This window comes from Synchiropus splendidus, chromosome 1, assembly GCF_027744825.2.
Source record: "Synchiropus splendidus isolate RoL2022-P1 chromosome 1, RoL_Sspl_1.0, whole genome shotgun sequence".
Lineage (NCBI taxonomy): Eukaryota > Metazoa > Chordata > Actinopteri > Syngnathiformes > Callionymidae > Synchiropus > Synchiropus splendidus.
In genome coordinates, this window is record NC_071334.1 from 47,897,683 (window position 1) to 47,915,482 (window position 17,800).

General features: G+C 43.2%; 1 protein-coding gene across 2 annotated transcripts in view; it reads right to left on the bottom strand.

Annotated features, from left to right (window-relative positions):
- Positions 1 to 17,800, bottom strand: part of lamc3 (laminin, gamma 3) — a 143,558-nt gene that overhangs the window by 16,251 nt on the left and 109,507 nt on the right. For both annotated transcript variants that reach the window (XM_053853530.1, XM_053853529.1), the window contains exons 13-18: positions 6,220 to 6,408; positions 5,155 to 5,400; positions 4,012 to 4,165; positions 3,807 to 3,949; positions 3,479 to 3,657; positions 268 to 442 (exon numbers count right to left, since the gene is read on the bottom strand). In XM_053853530.1, the coding sequence (XP_053709505.1) occupies positions 268 to 442; positions 3,479 to 3,657; positions 3,807 to 3,949; positions 4,012 to 4,165; positions 5,155 to 5,400; positions 6,220 to 6,408 (1,086 nt within the window). The remainder of the gene's footprint in view (positions 1 to 267; positions 443 to 3,478; positions 3,658 to 3,806; positions 3,950 to 4,011; positions 4,166 to 5,154; positions 5,401 to 6,219; positions 6,409 to 17,800) is intronic.

Below are 17,800 nucleotides of genomic sequence, written 5' to 3' on the forward strand. Positions count from 1 at the left end.
AAAAGACTTTACACTTTGATATTTACATAATATGTCAAAGTAATATTATTAGTATTTATTTTTACTTGTTTACTTACTTTATATTTTGATACAAAAATAGTTGCAGGACGTTTAATAGTCAGATTTATCTTTATCTTTAAAAATGTGAGAATTTTTTCTTCGTAGGCCGATTCTCATAAAAATGACTTGATGTCTATGTTGGTAAGAAATGTATTTCATTGACAACAGACAATGCCTTTTTTGCATTTGCAACAAGCGCAATGGTACCTTGGAAGGCCAGGAAATCCTCCAGGGCATTAGGAAGCGAGTCCTCTCTCTGGTGCGGGTGAATCCCAGCCATGTGACCCTTGAGCAAGTGAGGCTGCTTGGTAAATCTACCAGAGCAATCAAAGTGAGCCAAAAGTTTCTCCAAATCCTGCAGACGGCTCTTCAGCTTCCCTGCCTGGAAGAGCACAGAGATTTGTGACTCGACGTGTCAAAGAGAACTCACCCCCACCCAGCCCAAAAAAACAATAAATGGCACTCTGAAATATCGCCTCCCTCCATCTGTATTTATATATTCAGACACAGAGATTGAGATAGGACTACTGATTCTTGGTTCACTGCAACATGGAAAAAAAAATCAACAAAAGCAATGAATAAATGAATATAAACAACAAGATCAGAAGAGATAGTGCTTCAGTGTTCACGACGAATCATGTCCGCCTATAGTGTAGTGGTGCTCCAAGACGTCACTGCCCTGATGGTCTGAAGATGTCACAGATGTTCTGCTCTTTCCAAGCAGCTATTTGTTACCCACGATCTGTCAGAATCCGTCTTGCCATAATTGCGGCGTCTTCCCTTTTGCTGACACGGCGCAAACACGACTGCCATCGCTTCTGCCTCCAATGACTCACTTTTTACATAAGACTCAGTTTATTTCTTGACTCACCAGGAGAGGCAGTATTGAACAAAGAATGTTGAAAAGCAAAATGACGAACATAACAGACATTAAAGACCAATAGGGTTCAACAAGTCATTTGTCAAATGGTTTCAGCCCAAGTTTCCAGCCAATGACTTGGCAACGCACGACTGCAAAGCTTGTCTTGAAACAAAGGGATCAAATGCTTTCATTCTTTAGATTTTTCTGAATGATTGCTCAACATAAACAACTGTTCGCGGCAAACATTATCTGCTGTCTGCAAAGCTATAATATGAGCTTCACTTGTTGCCATGCAGGATGGGATTTACCTGAGGTGGGCATTGATAATAGGCGGCATAAAATGATGTATAACTCAGTGTACAGTATAAGTGGTAAGAATATATAACAACAAATCTTTGTAATCTGAATTGTATTTTCCTTTCTAATTTAATGATGACTGGCAAGTGTGCGAGACAGAAAAAGTAGTGATGATCCATTTCTTGGGTCCATAAACATCTTCAGCAATGCATTAAATATTTATCATCTCTATCTCTCTGCACTGTCTTTGTTTCATTTCTCATTTAGCCGCTGCAATTATTCATACGGGTGTTTTGCCCACCTCCGCCGGGTATTGATCGTGACTCCTGCTATGATGAGATGTTCTCAAAATAGCCGAGTCCCCTGGCAGAGCCCTCTTGTGCCGTTTCACAGCGGCCATATGTTGCTTTGTATCGCTGTATCAGACAGGATGTGAAGCCGAACAGAGAGACACATTTAGCCTAATGATGTCCTGTTTTCTGGTCCCCTCAGATAAATCGCAGCCCACGTCCATATGCTGAGCTCCTCTGCACCTGAATCTGCCTTCAGAGACTAATCCAGCGCCGCCGACATCTTCTCCTCGTACCGACTCTTGTTCCGGCTAAAGTGGCCGTGTGTTCTCGCCGGGCCAGGCTTGTTCTTATGTGGATGCACGCTGCGATTTCCAGGGTGTTAGAAATTCAGCGAACATCCCGAAGCCTTGTCGGCTCTGAACACCGGCAATTACTCTCACTGTCCTCCCTCTCCCCCCCGATCTCCCTTCCGCTGCCTCACCCACTCCCTGCACACGCTTTCCTCAGGAAGGGAAAACGGTCTAACAAGCACAAAGAGAAGAAAGTGGAATAAGACAAAGGATTGTCGCCAGTGATCAATGACAGAGGAGAATGGAAAGAATGGGGCAGAATAATGAAAAAGATGTGTGAGCCACGGTGGAGAAGGGATTTTCACTCTTGCGAAAGCCTGTGGGTGGATCCATTCTCTCCTCACTGCGATCTTCTTTGGAAAATATAAAATCTAATCGTACATCATCATCTGTGTCGTAGGTGCTGCTCATCCTTTACCCTGTGCTCAGGTTCAAAGTGTGACTCAATTGTTTGTACTGAAGCCATTCAGTCAGTTGGATTCTGTGAGCCAGGTTTAAAGGCCATTGCTGGTTTACTGATTTCATATTTTATGATATTTCAAGTGAAGTAATGAATCGCTTGCTGACCGACTCTTTCAATATATGCATCTTTATTGGAAGGTAAGAGTTTTAGCTTCATTAACAGTGTTTTTAACTTTATTTTTGGACTTCAATGAGGACTTACTTTTAAATGTATATTGATGTACATGTGACTTAGAGGAAAGTCACTTGGAAGATGGGGTCTTAGCAATTCAACAATTCCACCCCAGTGAGTTCACTGGCATGAGATCATGTTTACGTAATTCTCACACATTTCCTGGCACATTCAAGCGAGAACCACTTGCTGTTGGGTCATTAGAGTTCATAGATTGACCAAAACATAACAGAAACGGAACTCAAGAGTGCGCATGTCAATATTTTCACTCAGAACTGACGCCCTGCATTAGTTTTGCCAAGATTACATCACCAATGAAAATGAGCTCAGTCGGACCGTAGGTGGGAGTAACGTAACAAAGCTCCTACATCACACACTGAGGTCACCCAAGCTGCTCATGAAGTCGGTGACAGGGCAGAGAAAAAGGTGTCAGTGGACCCAAACAAACCCAGATGGCATTAGTGAAATCTGTTCTGGACTCATTCTGTCTACGAATGTACGAACAGACTCTGTCCCATAACCTCTCTACAGTACCTTCAAGATTGGTGGAGGTGATGAGTGACTTGGATTTTATTCTATAGGACGCCCTCTGATGGACACGCAAACTCGTAGTACTGTTGTAAAAGTTGTTAATGGACAGGCAACTTCACGACTCATGGGTTAAGTGAGTACACAATCCCTTGACTTTTAAAGAACACGTTTTCAAGGTGTTGAGTGAATAGTACAATGTTGCCGTTACCATTTATGTTTCCCAAGGTCATGATGAATAGAATAGTCTTTATGGTTCTTAGAGTTTTTCAGTCACTAATTCCCATTGTTATCTGAGTCAAACTCTACATTAGTCGCACAATTCAACACCCAATATTGACTCACTGTGTTGTTTAGCTGGATATTTTACTTTATTTTCATTTAAGTGATTTCAAATATCTAGGGCCAGCGTTGCACCTCTAAAGTATTCAGTGCTGAGATCCCTCACACTCACCTGTTTTTTAACAAGGGCGTAGCAAACCGGACATTCCTCACACTGATGTGTTTCCTTGTTCTTGAAATAGTTCACCTCACATTTGTCACACTTGTATCCCACAAAGCCGGGGCGACACAGACAAGTACCATTACCATGGCACTGCATGGAGATGGAGCCCATGGGGTCACAGTTACAGGCTGGACCGGGATACAGGGTCAGACGGCACGGAGATAAGCGAACGGAGGAAGAGAAGGAGAATATTTTTGTTAGATGAACAGTCATATTTTCTCTCCACAGGAGGATTATTAGTCTGTTCGTAGTGCAGAGCCTGAAAAAAGTCCTGTACCTCTGCAGCCGCGTGAGGAGAATCCAAAAAAGCCCACGCGACAAGACTCACATAATCTCCCCTCCACTCCTGCGTGGCACACACACTGGCCTGTGATTGGATGACATGCGGTGGACGAGGAGCCAATGGGATTGCACTGACACCTGGGAGAAATGACCTTAAGTGAAGACTGCTGTCAGTGTGAAAACAAGTCAAGACTCTTCACCGCTCGCATCCGTAGCCAGACTGCAGGTTGAAGAAGCCGACTTCACAGGAGCTGCAGTCTCGGCCGCTCACGTGCTGGAGGCAGGGGCACTGCCCGGTCCGCAGGTGGCATTCACGTGCAGGGGCCGACGTTCCAGCAGGATTACAGCCGCATGCTGCACAGCACAAATCGCAGAGCGCTTTCATCAAACACAAACGGCTGGAGTTTGGAAAAAGCGGGTGGCACTCTTAATGAGGAGTGTGATTCTTCTGTGTTTTGTCTGATAAAAGAAAAGTCACAGAAACAGCAAGCGCCCTAATAAGACAGAGCCGGAAGAGTCAGAGATGAAGATACTGAGCTTGTCATTTGGAGTGACTGGAAAGGACAAGCTCAGAAATGAATATGTCGGATGGACACGTGCGATGAGTGACGTTACGCATTTGTTCGTCACATAATCTAAATTTCTCTTTGTCTGCTGCAACTCTGACTCCCGAGTCTGGACTACACTATAAAGCTCTTGCTGCTGCTGCTCTGACATCACAGTGCTCTCCACCCTGCCTGCACTCTCACCTCGCCTCCCATCTCACAGAGCATGTTTCTATTTCACCAGTTTTCTGATGCTTTGAGAAATAAGAAAGAATTCTGGAGATACACAGCCAATGAGGGATGGAGGTGAGCATGGAGAGGACAGGTGTACGAGAGGATTATCAAGATAGGGAAAGAAGAGTAAGAAAAAATATATTTTAGTGCAAGCTTTTTCTTTAACATTTCATGCTCATTTAGTTGTACAACTGCACAGAAATGCGTACCAACAGTTGGCTGAACTTTTCACTGTCTAGTTCACTGCAACTCAGCTGGATCTTTTCAACTTCATTCCTTTCAAATTTTCAAGGCACAGTCTTGTAAAAGCCACAACAATTCACCGTGTTCGGCTCTTGAATTAAAACCAACACAACTCCAGTGTGAACAAAAAGACCTTTGACCAGCCACTTGGCCTCGGCTGAACTCGATAGCTGTTCATGTGTGTCCATGGTGAGAATTTGCTCACATAGTCATTTTTTGCTGCGAAAAAAAAGAATTTCTTCAATTTCCATGAATAAATCATCAGCAGGGCAGGAGATTTAATGACCACCGTTCCTCTTTAGTCCTGCCAAGGCTACTTACGTCTGCACTTCTGGACAGCGGCGTTATCAAGGGCATCGCCGTAGAAGCCCTGCTGGCACCGTTCGCAGTGTTCACCCTCTGTGTGTCCCAGGCACTTGAGGCAGCGTCCGGTCACATGGTCGCAGATCCCCAGCGCATTGACGTCAACGTTGCCGTTGCAGTCGCACCTCACACAAGGCCTTATGGATCCAGAATGCCCCAGTGGGTCTCCATAGTAACCATCCTCACACATCTGACAGCGTATTCCTGTGTAGGAGGTCAGGAGCGGACAACAGAACTCGCACTGTGATCAAGGTCGTAGACACCACACATTATGCCCACTTTAATAGCATGCTGAATTTGCTTTCTTGGGTTACACTGGCATTCTACACCTTTTCAAAGTAGACTCCAAAAACCCCTGAAATTTGAAAGGCTTTTAATGCATTTCATTTTTTTTTACCTTAATGCCATTTTCACCAAGCTAGAAAAAAAAACCTATTTAATTTAATTTAATTTAATTTAATTTAATTGTTTGCTCTCCAGACAACACTGAACTTTGTAAGTGCAGCAGTTCCTGCTCCACTGATCACACTGATGCACAAGACACGTGGCAGCTAGGATGATAACAACAACAACAAACATGGAGGAATCCCTGAACAAAAGCAAACAAAATGTATGTATGGGTCCATCATTTGATTCACTAATATACCAAATTCATTCCAATTGAAAAATGTGGCTTCTTGTGGCAAATATTCTTATACCATTAAATTGCGATTAATTGAGATTAATATATATATATATTTTTCATGTATATTTAGTTCATAAATATGAAATTTGTTACTCCTCAAAGGCTATGCCAATGTCAGCGTTTATTATTTACAAAGCAAACTGCTCCCAAATTAATTTCATGACATGACACTAATATGATTTTCCGCTGTTATAAGTCAAGCCATGTTTTACTGGGTTTTACTATTTTTAGAGCGTCTCATTATCGTGTCGAGGGAGCTGTCTTAAATTGCACTAAGTCCCAGTTGACTTCTGCTTCCGGTTTGATGCCATCAAAACGATGTGTGCGCTTCAGCTCACCTGTCTGTCCTGCTGGACAGTTGGTGCACACCACCTGTCTTGTCTCTGCCATTTGGGCACAGCTGCTTTGGTGCGGGCAAGGGCAGGGTTGACAATCGCTGTGGCTGCCAATCAGAGCGTTGCCATAGTAACCGTCCAGGCAGTGCTCACAGGTCAGGCCGGTGGTGAAGTGGGCGCACTCACATACACCTGAAAACAACAAGGGAATCGCTTTTTCATTCACTTCTCTGGACATTTTCAGTTCACTTCCTGTCCAGCAGAGTGCGCTGTGTCTCTGAGCAGGAGCCTCCAGTGGCGCTTCCACAGAAAACCAAAGATCCCCCCCCACGCGGCCCACCGCAGTGAGAGGGAAAGACAACTAAATTCAGCCAGACTATAATTGCTTTGGGAAATATGAGGGCCAAATGCAGTCCAAAAGACCTTCGAGAAGTAAAGCAATTCCTGCACCAAGTAGCAGAGATTAGCATTTCTATGAAGTTCAGAAAGCAAACTGCCGTTTTGAAGGCAACACAGAGCTTTAAGTCACAGGATCATGAATATCATACTGCGAGATGCCCTGGAAACAACGGAGCTGAGTGTCTCAAACGCCACCTGAAGGGGGACGCCACCCACCTGTCTTGATTCAGTCTCATGCGCTCCTCAACCCTGGAGCACCAGCAACAGCCGAGGAGACACTTGGTGTCACCTCTGCTAACATAACACTACTATCAAAGCCAGCGACACCAAAGCATCAATTCACATGTTCAAGCCCCACACTGACCGTTGTTCGCTGGGGAAACCAAGGGTATCACGTCATCTATGAAGCATGACATCATCATGTGACTCCAAATAGGCCATAGTCTTTGCTGGGACGAGTCTAGGGGACGAGGAGGGATGAGTCTTGAACTCGCAGGGAGTATGGTGCGCCAAATATTCCTCCCATTAGAAAGCAAATGCGTTAGTTTTGTGAACAACTGGTTAAATTATCGGTGGTTTCCTCCTGTCATCAGACAGCGACCACGATCACGACCAAAATAGGGTTGCAAAAGGTACGAGAATCAATGAATTTGGATCATATTCTGTGAAATTACCGGGCGGAAAAACACTTTAATGTCAACCAGTGAGATGACACTACAAGTTGGGCATTATACAGGCACTAATAATACATTTAGGACGCCCGGTTTTGAGCACTGGAGGGCGTCCATTTTTTCATGTTTTGCACTTTAGGGTGTCCACCGGACGCCCAAGACGCCCTCTAGCTAAAAGCCTGGTTGTGGGGAAAGATACAGTCTGGATCCACAAGTCTTTTGAGGGATCTCTCAATCACTCCTCTATTCCACCAATAGCATTCCTGAAATGGTGATGCCCCTACTGTCCCCTCACTGCGATAATATTATATGGTCGGAAATAACTTGGTGCAAGTCTGTGCTCTCTTTGTTCCTTTCTTCTTCATCAGTTCTCAGGTAGCGCCTCCCCTTTCATTTCTGTTCATCGTCCACACCAAGAAAAACAGTTTGGCTGTTTACTCGCTCCTGTCCCGGAGGTCTGTTTCACATAATAAAAGCCAAGTTAAAAGAGAATCTGATGCTTCCATTGTTGCCACACAGGAGCACTTTAGCTCCCTCTGACTGTCGTCATAATGAGCCCTGTCTTCTGTCTCCAGGTTGTTGTGGAACAAATGGACCTGTAAAGGCTTCTTGTGCCTTCAAAGTGTTTTGGGATGACTTGCTGTGAAGTCATCATCCAGCCCACCTGATCCCATAATAGACTGATCACTGAGGGGATGGGACAAATTGAGACGCAGTTGTTTGAGGAACCCTGGAGATGAGAGGAGCAAGAAGGATGATTCGTGTGTTGGATGAACGTGAGTTCTGTGCCACCATGTTATGCATTTTTCCATCCTCTACAATCGAGCCTCACCCTAATAAAAGAACTGCACCATGGACAGGGGCACTCTGGTTTCCTCCCACAGCCACAGATTCCAAACATTCCAAATAATGAACTGACAAATATTTGATTCATATCTCTCTCTGACGGATCAAGATTTTCTACCCCTCGGGTACTACCCTGAAAATACCTGTATTTGAGGTATTTTTTTTAACCTCAATTTTTTTACTTTAATTATGATATACTGTATGTCATGTTGAAATTAGTAGTAGTAGTAGTACAAGTATTATAATGATTTAATAATAATAATAATGATATTTAACAACTGATATCATCAAACAAAACAAAACAAACAACAAAAACAACCTTAAAATAAGATGAAATAAACTATGAATAACGTAAAATTATATGTATCACAATATTTTTGAGCTGGCCCCCAGGATCTGGCGAAGCCTGCTGTGACTATGTCGGCTGGTGTCTGTTTTGCCAATGCGTCACACAACGCACACGTTATGTTCCACAATATTTAGGATTTTTTTTTTTCAATTTTATCTACATATTGTTCAGCAAAATTTCATCAAAATCATATATTTTTTTAAAATCAAGAATTAGGGATAATTAACATTATTTATTATTTTCTGAATTGTTTTCCCCCAAACTATATGGTTTCATTTATTATTTAATTTAATATGTTGCTCACTGATATGCATGAATGTATTTCCAGTGATACTGTCCAAAATTTTTTTTAGTATAGTATCACATCTCTAAAATCCCATCAGTGACTCGCACAGTACTTCTCACTCAGCTATACTTGTAATTGTTCTTTTCATGAGCTACAAAAAGGCAGCGGTCTCCTCCCTCACATCCACTCCAGCAGCACTCATTTTCTCTTTTTTTATTTGGCTTCCAGATCCTTTAAATGAGCGACTTCAACAACAATTATTTCCTTTGAAACGGATGAAACAGCGAATTACGTCCTTAACTTCCAGCATCATGACACCATCCTTTCATGGAATAATTCTGACTTTTCTGAAATGATATTTTCTAACACTTCAGAAATAACCTTGCCTTAGGGAGGTGACTCTATTCTCTCTGTTTAATTGCCTTACCATCAACTAGGGCTCCAACCACTGAACTCCATGATCATCGCTCGCCTAGACAGAGGAAATTGTTCAAATAGCAGTTTGGGTTTTGGTCAGTCAGCAGGGAAAACTTTTCATTTAACTATTTATATTCCATTTACATTGATAAACAAGCCCACCGTAGGCATTTAAACCTACAAACGCTCTCAAAAACCTCTTTGCTGCTGCGTCTATCAGTATTCCCACGGTGCTTGCGTTCCCCCTTGAGTATTCACCGATCGTCTGTGCATCAGAAAACTTCATTTGAATCCTTTTAAAACTTTCAAGTTCTTCAAATGACTCGGGTGCGGATTGATAACAATAATTACTCTGATGTTACCGCGCACCAATAACATCTCGATGCGGAGACATTCCGCAGGCGTGAGACGTAGCGCTGCTCTCATTAAAGTTTCCCCGTCGCTTCCTCGCCTTCGGTGCGATTCACAGAGAAGCTCCCTGCTTTGCATTTTTAAACGCAGCTCGCAGATCCGACCAGTAAGAATCATCACCAGACTTCCATGGCTAAATAAGGTTCAGCTCACTTCAATATTAGACGGAAGAACTCTCCGTGAAGTGATCAGAAAACCATCAGAGGGAACAATTATCCTGTTGCCAGATGAAGTGTACACTTGTGGGAGAAATCATTAGCTCAACAGCCGCGTCCAAGTGAATAATACATGACTTCCTGGCGAGTAATGCCGCTTATTTAAAGGAAGCGTTTAGCAATAATGATTGTTCTGAGCACAAAGGAGTGAATCCGTCTTGGATTTCACACAGTGTTACAATGACACTGATGGTGCGCGACGTCAATCCCCAATGAGCCGTTGTAGATTTTAATGGCGGCGGGAAATGTGCTGACTTTACCGAGTGTGAAGATGACTGAGCGAGATATGAGGCGGGAATCACCGAGGGCCTCCTCCACGCTTTTATCCACCCTCTGCTTTGCGAGGGAAGAGATTCTGCCCCGTCATTCTGCTAATTGAGGGTTTTCTTGTTTAATATTTAAACAGCAACAGTGAAATCTCATGTCAGCATTCTGTTTGTTGACAGGCCGGTGCAGTGCGCTCATTGAGAAACACTCTTTGAAGTCTGAACCCTCTTCAGCAGGCTCTGTAGTACGACTCCCAAGTCAACATTCGGTGTGGAAGGAAGGTGGCCAGGTGATGACCAAATCGGAGCCACTTCCATTCGTTCTAAATGGAGCATTCAATGGATCCCAGTGACATCCATTAAGGGAGTCAAGGCACTGTAAGGTCTTTCCAAATAATAAAGAGATTTTTCTTCAGTCTGAGACCACACACTATATAAAGGGAAAAAAAAAATCTGGTCACGATTGCAGAGAGTGTGGTATTTCTCCAACATCCATCACATCCTCACTCCCATGATGTTGGGAAAGTGGACTTTTGCATCCTATACGGACGACAAAGGCAGTCTTCAGCGTTGCATGTTGACGAATTAGGTTTTCAATTGAAGCGCACTCCACCTCCTGCGGCAGTGTCTTCTTTTTCTTTTGGCTTCTCCCTTCAGGGGAGGCCACAACGGATCATCCTCCTCCATCTCACCCTGTCCTCTGCTTCCTCTTCTCTCAAACCTACAAACCTCGTGTCCTCCTTCACCACCTCCATCAATCTCCTCTTTGGCCTTCCTCTCCACCTTCTGCCTGGCAGTTCCAACCTCAACATCTTCCTACCAATGTACTGGCTCTCTCTCCTCTGTACATGTCCAAACCATCTCCATCTAGCCTCTCTGACTTTGTCTCCTAAACACCTGACCACATGTGCTGTCCCTCTGATCTACTGCTTCCTGATCCTATCCATCCTGCTCACTCCCAGAGAGAACCTCAGCATCTTCATCTCTGCTACCTCCAGCTCTGCCTCAGTCTTTTCCTCAGTGCCACTGTTTCCAAACCATACAACATTGCTGGCCTCACCACCCTTTTGGACACTTGCCCTTTCATCCTTGCAGACACCCTTTTGTCACACATCACACCTGACACTTTTCACCAATGATACCATCCTGCCTGCACCCGCTTCTTCACCTCTTTCTTATACTCTCCATCGCCCTGGACGTAAAAAAGAAGAAGTTGGGGTGAGGTAAGCCATGTGATGGCGTTCTTTTATTCAGCATGGAACAATGTTCTAATCGCTATTTAAAGCCTGTTAAACGTAACAAACACAGCCACTTACGGAGCCACATAAGGGGTCATACATAGCAACTGACATCTTATTTAATTCAGCAAAGATGGCTCCTTGCACTCCCTCTAGCTCATGCCGCCTGCTCGCAACGTTTGATTCACACCTTGCACCTCAAACGCTTCACGGCATGGAAAGTGTATGTGATCCATTGAAATGCCCATGAGCCAACATATTATGCCATGGGAGTGAGGATGGGTTTATTCTGTCCTGTCACTGATCCAGAAGCTGGCCCACCGAGCCACACAAGGAAAACACAACACACAACATGGAAGTGGGCAGGATAACAGTGGTCCTGGGTGTTGTTTTAAAACATGAAAACACATGGAGGAAAAATCATCCCTGAATGACATCATCGGATGAAAGTAAAAGTCACGACACCTGAAGGAACCGACCAAGTGTAGAAAACAGCTGATGGGAGGGAGATTCAATCCTCGGGGTTGAACACAAGCATTTCACTTCGCTTCAAATCTCTTCTTTGTTCTCAACATTTTGTTCCGCATCACACTTTGGGGAACGGTCGGCTCTTTTTCACCACCTGTCTAGATTTTAGCACAGGTAAGCAAAATAGCGGCTGATGCACTGAGCTGTCCCACTGACTCAGGCTGGACTGTGTAGGTGGTCCGGACACAGCAACCTTCATCTTGCCTGACGCGTCTCCCTCTTCAGTTCATGGTCTTGTCGACTCCTTCCCTGCTTGACAAAATATCTAAATTATAGATTTTATAGATTTTCTTTTTGGAAGTTTTTATGCATCGCTTCTTGGCAGAAATTAGCGTTTTGTTACACACAGAAGAGATTCAATCTTTAAATGATAATTAAATCCAATATATAACTAATTTTCTGGTACATTGCTTTTTTTTAATTTTAATATTAAAAAAGAAAAGTTATGAAAAAACTTTATTGCAACTATGACTTCATAAATCAACATTTGTCTTTAAATCAATTTTCTTTTGATTGTTTTTAATCTAAAAAAAACACTGCAGTTTTAAAAAATGGAACATGATCTGAATATTGGTTGAGAAACCAAACTTTAAATTCAACAGAGAGAATCTTCATAGCTGTGAATGTTTTACTCAAATTCAACTTCATTTTCTATATAATTTTTTTTCGACAAGAATGTCTATGTCAATGGTTCCTTTGCCTTTAGTTTCTCATTTTTCTTCTTGATAAATACACCCAACTCTTGAATCTGCCAAATAATTAGTATTTTGTTATTTTCCTACAGGAAAAAAATGTAAGAAGAAAAAGGGTGGGAGTGCGGCGATGAGTGGCACATCACAGGAGCCATCGGTCACTGTTTGGAATGATTTACAAGACAGGAGAGATGGGTAGCTGAGGTATCATGAGGCAGTATGGCAGGGTTTCAATGAATTTCTCATTCAAGTCCAAACATTGTACAGCAGACAGTGATATCTGGTGGCCACTGAAAATCAGAACGGAACAGAAAACAGCCATTCTGCTCATTGATTTTAAGAAGCTCTGATCGTCCGCTTGCACTCGAAAGAACAGATTCTTGGTTCCTATGGACTTTATGTCAGGTCCACGCCACTCAAAGAGACTCTTAGTCCTACTGCTCTCTGTCTTCCATCTGATAGGGGCAGCAATATACTTCGGGAACAAGCTGTCTGTGCTCTATTTCCTTTTGAGAGTTCTTCACATCACAGCCCAAAGAGCATCTTTGTCCGCACACTTGCTCACCTGAGCATCAGCCCTCGACCCGGTTGCTAATTGTACAATCTCTCCATAGAAACAGTCACATTCAGGCACTAATGCACTTCATTTAAAGAAAGCCACTCGTGGCAGAGAAGAATATATTGGAATACATCAGTGAATGGGAACAGACAGGCAGCGTTGGCAAAAGCAGAGGAGAGAGATATGGCTGCCCACTTCGCCGCCCACCGTCTTCTTTCCTATACAGAGCATCAATACGTGTGTGTCATTCAGAGGCCTTCGGCTGATGGGGATTCATTTATTCTCTTTCATCAAAGTGATATGACTGACATTTACTCAGATAATGAAGGTTTATCTTGGATGCCAGAGAGGTAGATGACTATGATAATGAGGTTCTTGATGAAGCCGTGAGCAAGACCGGTGTGACTGCAGGGGACGATCATGATAGGTGAAGGGGGACGACTCACGGCACCGTTAATAGATCTTGAGCGTTGCATTCCAAAAATAATGGCTGTGTCCCATTTCTCACCATAACACTCGCTTTTGACCCCAACACTGGGTTTTGCGTGTTTACGTGTAAGTGTAGTGTGTCCCAGTACTCCTAAGACCAAGGGCACTCATGTTCACCACTTGAACGGATCCCTTCAAACTGAGGGCGCTGCGGAGCTGACTTGAAACCAAGTGGGAATATGAAGTGTGGATACATTTCCAGGATACCAAAGTACTTTATTTAAAAACAATGTTGGATAGGACAACAGGGACATTTTAGTCACAAGGACTAGTCTTCCGTTTGTTGACTTTCTCTGATATCACACGTTAGCGACCCAAATGGTCTACTTAAGAATATCAAGACACCTCTGTGTTACTACACGTGATCCAGAAAATGACGTGCCGGCACTCAGACAGGAAATGCAGCTCTATGTGTTCAGAACAGCTCGGACCCAGATGTTTTTCTAAACTCTAGTTAACCCGTTCTATTTGTGGTCATGCAGTTGCAGATGTTGCCCAAAGAAGGATGCACTCACAAATGCCTTCCGTGTAGCTCAATATGCAAGAGAGTCCGATGCTCCCAGTGAAATTGCTTAGCAAAGAGTTTTACTCTGAAAGGGCGGCATGCTCCGAGTGGATGACAAAATGTAAATATTACACTCCACAATCAAGCTGTCTTCTTGCTGGCTGAGATTTTGTTCCGTTTCATTTAGAATATTCATGTATCGCTTTCTCAATGACATCTGATTTGTTTTCAAGCCACTCTTGATGAGAGAAACACAAACAATACATTCATAATTAATTGACTCTTCATCTTCAGTGTCGGGAAAAGAGGCTAGAGCACTGTTAAAGCAGGAAGTCAATCTGGCAAAATCTCAAAAGAAAGCACCATTTGTAGCCTCTGAATCACATTCTACTCTTGTGTCTCTCGAACATGACACAGGCTCCAAGCTGGTGGGCCATCTCACTCGACACCGTGGTCCGTGGTGTAGTCTACGTCATATGCAGCTATACGCCGTATACTAGTAATGGGTGGATGAGGTTTCATAACACAGAAGTGAAGGGTGGATGAGGTTTCATGAAACAGTGTCCTGATCAGACGCCACCAGATGGTGCTGTTTGCTGTAAAGTGTTTGGACTTGAACAACAAATTCAATGAAACCTGACATCAGTGGCCTCTGAAAAGTAAATCAACCCTCCAACACTGTTTCCTCATCTACCCATCACGACCATATCAGCAAGTTGGTATACAAGTTTTTGAAAACGGGTCCAACATCGAGAGTGCTTAACAGAAAGAAAGACCTGTCAGCTTGATCACCTTTGTGTTAATAAAACACCAATAGCAATGTGGGAAAACTGACTAAACATTACTAAAAAGGCAGGGTTTGTGTTCAGAAAAATTCATGAGAATTTCAGTCCTTCCACCTGCGATGAGCTGATGAGGCCTCATGAGGCGGTGTCTTTATTCTTAGAGATCAGCAGGTGGCGCTCTCATCCAAACAGTGTGAGGTTTCATTGAAATGGTTGCTGAAAGATTAAAGCTGGGGAACATGCCCTCTACTGGGCTCCATTAGCCCATCACTATCAGCCCCAGCTTCGTTTAGAAGCACTTTCAAACCTCCCTATGAATGAGTTTCAGGAAGATGCCACTGCTCATGGTTTATTCAGAAGGAGCTGAGCAGATGTGAGAAGCACACCTTTGTTTTCACCTCACTAAAGGCTGATCGAGGACGTTTAATTCACTGATCGAATTTTGTTTGTTTCACAGAGGGGCGTTTCTTTTGTGTATGCACTGGGTGTCAATTTAGACGGGTTGAAAGCTCCAGGCCTGTCGAGGAAATATTGTCCCTCCTGTGTGTGAAGGCTGGGTTTTAATAAAAGCAGCAGGGAAAACAAAACAGAAAAAAGATTTTCCTAGTGCTGAAGCCCCAGGGAAGAAGTTGGGTTACATTTGCAGCACGATGGTTTGACAGCCATGTTTCTAGCCCTAATTTAACACAGACGCGCTTCCCGTCTGCCGCAGATGTGGCTCCTCAGCGGCGTCTAAAGATGCTGACAGCGGGGAGGAGGGGTTGTCTATTTATGTCCGCCCCTGTAAATAACGTGAGCAGTACGGATGAGGGCAGAAATATGTTTTGTCGTTCTGTGACCGAGGAAACTAAATGCATCAATTCTTTTATTGTGTTTAGTGGCTGGCAGCTAAATTGCGATCGCTGAGGCCTGAAGGGACACGGGAAGTTTGGGTGGACGTGGCAGCCACCGGGGGTCATTTTTTGTCATTGAGGGGGAGGATAATCCATCTAGTGGTTATTTTTGTCTGGCCTCGGATGATGAATTGTGTCTTTCCTTTGGCTTTTAAATTTTCTTTTTTTTTTTTTTTTTTACCGTAAACGGGTCAAAGTTGAGGGGTTCATGAATGAGTTATTCAAATTCAGGAATCGGAATACATTTGTTGTCTGGAACAGCTGTGTCAGTTCATATGATCAATAGCTTAAATTCATCTGGAAGAGTCTGGAAAAGTGTTTCTGTCACCTTTGCTGGTGCAGCCATCTGGTTGTGCATTACAATTTTATTCATTCAAAAATATTCTTGTTTTGGGTTGGACAGTGGTGTTGAGACAGACACATCCTCATGTGTGGTTGCAACACATCCCCACTGCCATGGCGTAATATACTGACATTGGGAAAGACAAAGGCAGCCTTCAGCGCTGACACATTATGGCTTGGCCTTCTACGGCAGCACGACATGTAAAAAAATAAATGCATAAAGGGACCATGACAGCTCATCGCAATTAAACTGTCACATTTTCAGAACAATGCATTAAATAATAGAGGAATATATGGGCTTAGAAATAAACGATTGCAAATGAAAAAGTCACTATAAAATGGACTTGGAAAGACAGAAACGTGACTGCTATGGTTCAAAAAGTTGAAGAAGTGAAAGGAAGAGTTATTTGGACGGAGAAAAATCAAACCTCAAAAAAGATCCTTCAAGTTAAAAATGACAATAATAATGCTTACTTTCCCACCGTTTTCCTCTTAAATCGGATTATTTTGCTGAAATTAAATAAGAGGAGCTCATCTTGTTGTTCCAAAACTATTTTGTCCCGCACAAGAGTTTGGACAGAGTTTAGATGTCACTGCGTTCAGACAAATAAAAATATTTTGACAAACAACAGTCTGGAGCAACAAAGCAGCAAACAGAATTAAAAATAGTGCATTCACTCATGCGGGATCTTACAATAAAATACCAGAGGAGTATAAACAATGAGCCAAACAGCGGGAGGATAAATGTCACAACTGAATAACCGGGTCTATAATAAGACTGTATGTCCTCAATAGAATCCTCCACAGCTGATGCATCAAGACACTAAGATAATCTGTAATGCATGCCTTAAAAACAACTAGGAATTTTAAGCAACAAAAGTTGGTGGAGAAGAGATGGGAGTGAAACTTTTGAAACTTGACAAACTTTCCTCTAGAGTTTGGAATTTAAACCTTTGCCGATGTGAATCATGCACCAGACTATACAGACAGTATGCGTGTGCACGTTTGGTTTGAACCTTGCTCACACCTTCATCCGTGATGTAGGGTAGAGGGTTATGCAAAAGGGAAGCTACAGTAGACTCTCCATTACCAGGTGAGAAGCTCAGTTATCCAGGAGAGAATCACTAATACGCCTCAGCATCATGATGCTGAGGGCTAGAAGAATTTTCGAGGAAGATCAAAGGCCCCAGGACTCTAAACAGTGACTAGCTGTGGGATGAGGAAAACGAATCAAAGGCAATATTGTGTGTCATTGTCAAACAATCTTTTCTTCAATTGCAGTAAGTGTTGCATACCTCAAACAACCATCCAACCAGTATGTCCACACCGAATGTGACCTTCGTGGTACACCTGAGTGGTTGTATTTTACCAGCGACCAAAGCAACTTCTTCCTACCTGTCAAGTTGCGTTAAAATTTGGGGACTGTCCCCAGGATGGATCCAACAGGCAGAATCGTAGCCCCTTATCCACTCTTCTAACCATCACAAGTTGCACCTAATCGTGCCTCCATATTGACTTCAAATGAAAGCCTGCTAGTTGTTGCTACAAGGTACGAATGATGGACAGATGAGGCATCATGAAACAGTATTGATGAAACAGTGTCCTACTTTTCAGAGGCCACTAGATGGCGTCTTAGAAATAATGTGAGGTTTTGTTGAATTAGTTGTCCACTTTACAGCAGACAGTGCCATCT